General features: G+C 36.6%; 1 protein-coding gene across 3 annotated transcripts in view; it reads right to left on the reverse strand.

Moving 5' to 3' along the window:
* Window positions 1-989: 989 nt before the first annotated feature.
* The window catches only part of LOC106535840 (endophilin-A1), a gene marked incomplete at its 5' end in the record, with an annotated part of 11,736 nt that continues 8,355 nt past the window's right edge, over window positions 990-4,370 (reverse strand). The window contains 3 exon segments of one of the 3 annotated variants that reach the window (XM_014032961.1): window positions 990-3,093; window positions 3,213-3,224; window positions 3,941-3,952. In XM_014032961.1, coding sequence (XP_013888415.1) covers window positions 2,897-3,093; window positions 3,213-3,224; window positions 3,941-3,952 — 221 coding nt within the window. 3 annotated transcript variants of the gene reach the window in all.

Genomic DNA, 4,370 nt, shown 5'->3' on the forward strand with positions numbered 1-4,370 from the left:
ACAACAAATGGTCAAACCTGGCAGAAAAAAAGCTTTAGCTTGTTCAACAAGGAACGCAATTAGTTCAACCTGCTCTTTTAGGTAAAAACATCAGCACACATGGTGAGGTTTAGATTTAGCTCCAGCTACCTGCTGCCACCATCTGTACCTACTTTTATGTAAAAACATGGTGTAACTGATATCGATGATGGTGTAAAGGGTTAAAAAAAACAGGGTTTGCATAAAACAGCTGCAAAACATTTGATTGGAGTTGTTTTAATTTGGAAGAAATCCATTTAAATTAGACTTTCTCAGACTAGCCATTAGCTTGTTAATCTGATCAGAATTACACTGTTTCTTCAAACTTGTTCAAAGATCCATCTGCAGCAGGTAAGATAATGATGGTTCATATAAATTTTGCACTAACTCTCACTTGCACAAGAAAAAATAACAATTTTTTCTGAGTTCTGACTTTTTCCTCAGAATTTTGAGATTAAAGTCAGATTTTAGAAAAATATTTAAATATTTTTGCTCTGTGGCCCTAATCTTCTTCCATAAGTCTGAGCTGTCTGAGCTTTAAATGGTTTATCAAACTAACATTAACGTTTACTGTATCTTCTTACAAACATTAATTATTATAGGTATACTGTAGTTCTTTTTCAGTGCATATAATATTAATAATACATGTATTTCCCCCAATTACACTGAAAACTCATGTCAGTTTTAAAAGTTGCAAAGTCTTTGCACAGACCTGAAAACATTGTCTTGTAACTCATTTACAGCCACATAGTTTTAACATTTTTGGAGACTATGATTACGTTTAAAGCTTCAGCTTTGACTTTAATATTGTTGAATAGACTGAAACAATAGAGATAAATCCTGCACTAATTATCATCCAGTGCTGAAAGTGAAAGTGTGATGTTTTTCTATGCTTTCCTTCAAAGAGGGTCAGACATTTGATATTCTCTGCAGTGTCTCCTCTTAAAAACAAAACAGCTGACAAAGGCAAGATCATTTCTCTGCATTTATTTGAATAAATTACAATAACTCATCACATTTTCTTTATGTTTACATCAAGCAGACATTTGTTTAATCCAGTGCAAGAATCAAGTCAAACAGAAACAAAACACAAAATAGTTCAGACAATCATGTGCAGCACAACAAACCCCTCCTATAACATTACTTCTGGGTTATACATACTGTATATATATTTATATATACACCTATACTGGATGTGTATACTTTAGTCACAGTTACAAAAATAAGATACGTTACTGTAGATGCGCGACTATACACACAAGGTGAAAATAAAACACACACAAAAAAAGCTGTACAGTCCTCATTGAGGGCAAAGATGCACACAATAAAATAAAAAAGTGAAAGAAAGAAAAAAAGGTAGAATTTATTTTGCCTTAAAAATAAAGAAATACATAACCTGCTCACACTGCATCACTATAACGTAGTCAACAAAGAAACACCGTCCGTTAGAGTTGTGCTTCCCTTTCCACAAATAAAAGTAACACTTAACACATCATCGGTTAGTTTTGCATCTCTTATTGTAGCTGAAGGTAGTGAAGTGGTTCTGTGACGTTAGTTCTGATGGTGAACACTGTCCGAGACAGAAAATCTGAAACACCTCAGCAGCCGAGGAGTTCGTCTGAAACCCCGATTCTGAACAGAAGCCCCCCTACCACGCACCTCCTGACCCCTGAAACACATGCAGATCACAAAGCGTTGCTGCTGCGCTGATCGATTAATACGTCATCACTGCAGCAGAGAACAAAGCCTCGAGGATGACGAGCGTGCCGAGGCCCCGAGCTGATTAAAACAACACAATTAGATTTTTAGTGCAACCAGGAAATAAAGTATTGCACATGAATAAGTTTTTTTATTTGATATTTTGGTAACATTTTTTTATCTGTATAACCACAAAGCATCAAGCTTTTCATGTGAGTTGCATCATTTCAAATGATAAAAAAAAAATCCACACACATAGAGCATCCATTATCAATCTGCTCGATCATTTTTTAAATTTATTTCCCTCCTTCCACGCCTTCTTAGTGACGCATACAGCTGAGCTGTAGGATAATAAATGAAACAGCAAGTGTTGCTCTGTCAAGCCAGGTTTCTTGCTGAAGGACTAAATTTTATTCCTTAAAAACACTTAAAGCAATTTAATCTACCCAATTTGTCTGTTAAATCACCTAACGTGTTCAGATATGTACTGTTACATAAGAAACTGAAAAGTTTCATACATATATATATTTTAAATCAATAATCTGGCACATTTCGCTGTGTGATAAATAAACATAACAATATTCAAACATGAGAGGAATTTTATCTAAAACTCCAAACTAATGGTTTAGGGCAGGATTGGAACTCAAGCCTGAACATGTCAGAACATGATTTACCAAAACAAAACAAAAACAAAAAATTATCACTACATTGTCAAAACAAAAACAGAAGAAAAGAAGCGCCTAAACTACATGCTTGACCTAAAGTTTCTTAATGAGCATAAAAAGGATGCGAGTCGTGGGAGAAAAGCTTCTAGCTACTGTATTTTGACAAACAATGAGTCAAAGTGTTGCTCTGATGGTCAACTCATGACGGACTGACAGCAGACGAAAACCGAGACGAAAGCAGGAACAGGAATGACTACAGGGCCTCCTGGGATAAGGTGAGGCAAAAAGATTTTTCCTTATTTTCAAAACACGTTTCTACACTCACTTAGCGCACAATCGCACTTTAACACCTTGTTCACGTCTTTTTGTTTTTGTGTTGTTGCTGTTTCAAATCTTTAAAGAGAAGTGAAGGACATTAGTGGGATTTTTTTTCAGGAATAGCTCAGTGGGAATACTGTGGAACTTGGAAAAGGCCGGGGGTACATCACGGGCCCGGCTTGTGCGTCTGCGACGTCTTACTGGGGCAGAGGCACCAGGATGTCCACGTAGTTGATGGGGAAGAAGCCCGAGTTGCCGTGCAGCATCCCCTCGTACCAGTTCTCATCAATCTTATTGGTCAGGGTGATGATGTCGCCCTCCTTGAAGCCTAGCTCGCCTTCGTTCTCGGGGTCGAAGTCATACAGGGCGCGGCAGGAGGGCTGGTCCAGGGGGGCTGGAGAGTAGATGGAGAGAAGGTTAGGAAAGTAACTGGGGGGAGGGGGGCAGCAACAGGAGTGTTTTGAAGAGATTGCATGCTGCATACAGATGATAAAGATTATTTTAAAGGCTCACCTGGTGACCTGGCTGGAAAAGGAAAAGAAAAGAAGCAAAGAAGACACTGAATAAAACTTTCAGTGAGTAAATATTTGGTGTATTTTGGTGTTAGGGGACATAGGCCCATGACTGTTCGCCACATCACAACACAAAGACAAAGGCTCATTCACACTGCAGGCAAAAGTGACTCAAATTTATATATATTTTCCGCATATGTTTCCCAAATTAAATGTTTTTATGACATTCTGGGAGTGACAGTAATGATGTTCTTGAAATTCGACCCAGGTATTTTTAAAGTGGGGCACAAAATCTGCTACACAGCCAAATTTTCAAAGCAGTCGAAATAGTCATGTAGCAAATCATCCAACATTTACATGGAAGTAGACGTACATGTGATATTATCAGTATTAATGATATTTAGTTTAAAGCTTTGAGGTCCAGATGTTATCAGCTATGAAGCATCAGAATTAAGAATTATGACCTGTAGTGTGAAGGTAACCTGTTAGTTGTGTTAAAGAAGATATCAACATATAATAAACAGTTTCCATAAAGGACAAGTTTAATGATGAAACAAAAATTGTGTACATAAAAAGAGAGACATAGTTTAGTAGGGTAAAAACAGCACCGACTGTAGATGAAAAACAGAAAAAATGACACTTCTTAAAAAAAAAAAAACAAAAAAAAAAATAAAATAAAATAAAAGGAAGAGTGATATAGAAATTTCTTCCTAAATCACTCTTGCTCACCTGGAGATCTTGCTGCAAGGTGGAAAAAAAAGAGATAACACCCCCAAAAAAGTCATTAATACAGCCAAGTCTTAAATTGAGAAAACGATGAGGTGAGGACCGAACACATAGTGAAAAGAATGTGAGAATAAACTGAAGCTGGACTGCAAATTGAAAAGAAACACAGACAAACAAAGAAACAGGAGGAAAAAATGATCAGGAAATAAAAAAAAACAGGGCTAATGCTTGTCCGCTGGAGAAACAGTGTCTTCTTATCAATCAGGTTTACTTTGCAAGATGAGCGGACGGCACTTTTCTGATTCTTTAAAAATAATGTTTGGAACATTAAGAAGCAACACTTTCTTTCTTTCTTTCTTTCTTTCTTTCTTTCTTTCTTTCTTTCTTTCTTTCTTTCTTTCTTTCTTTCTTTCTTTCTTTCTTTCTTTCTTTC

This window comes from Austrofundulus limnaeus, unplaced genomic scaffold (assembly GCF_001266775.1).
Source record: "Austrofundulus limnaeus strain Quisiro unplaced genomic scaffold, Austrofundulus_limnaeus-1.0 Scaffold1587, whole genome shotgun sequence".
Lineage (NCBI taxonomy): Eukaryota > Metazoa > Chordata > Actinopteri > Cyprinodontiformes > Rivulidae > Austrofundulus > Austrofundulus limnaeus.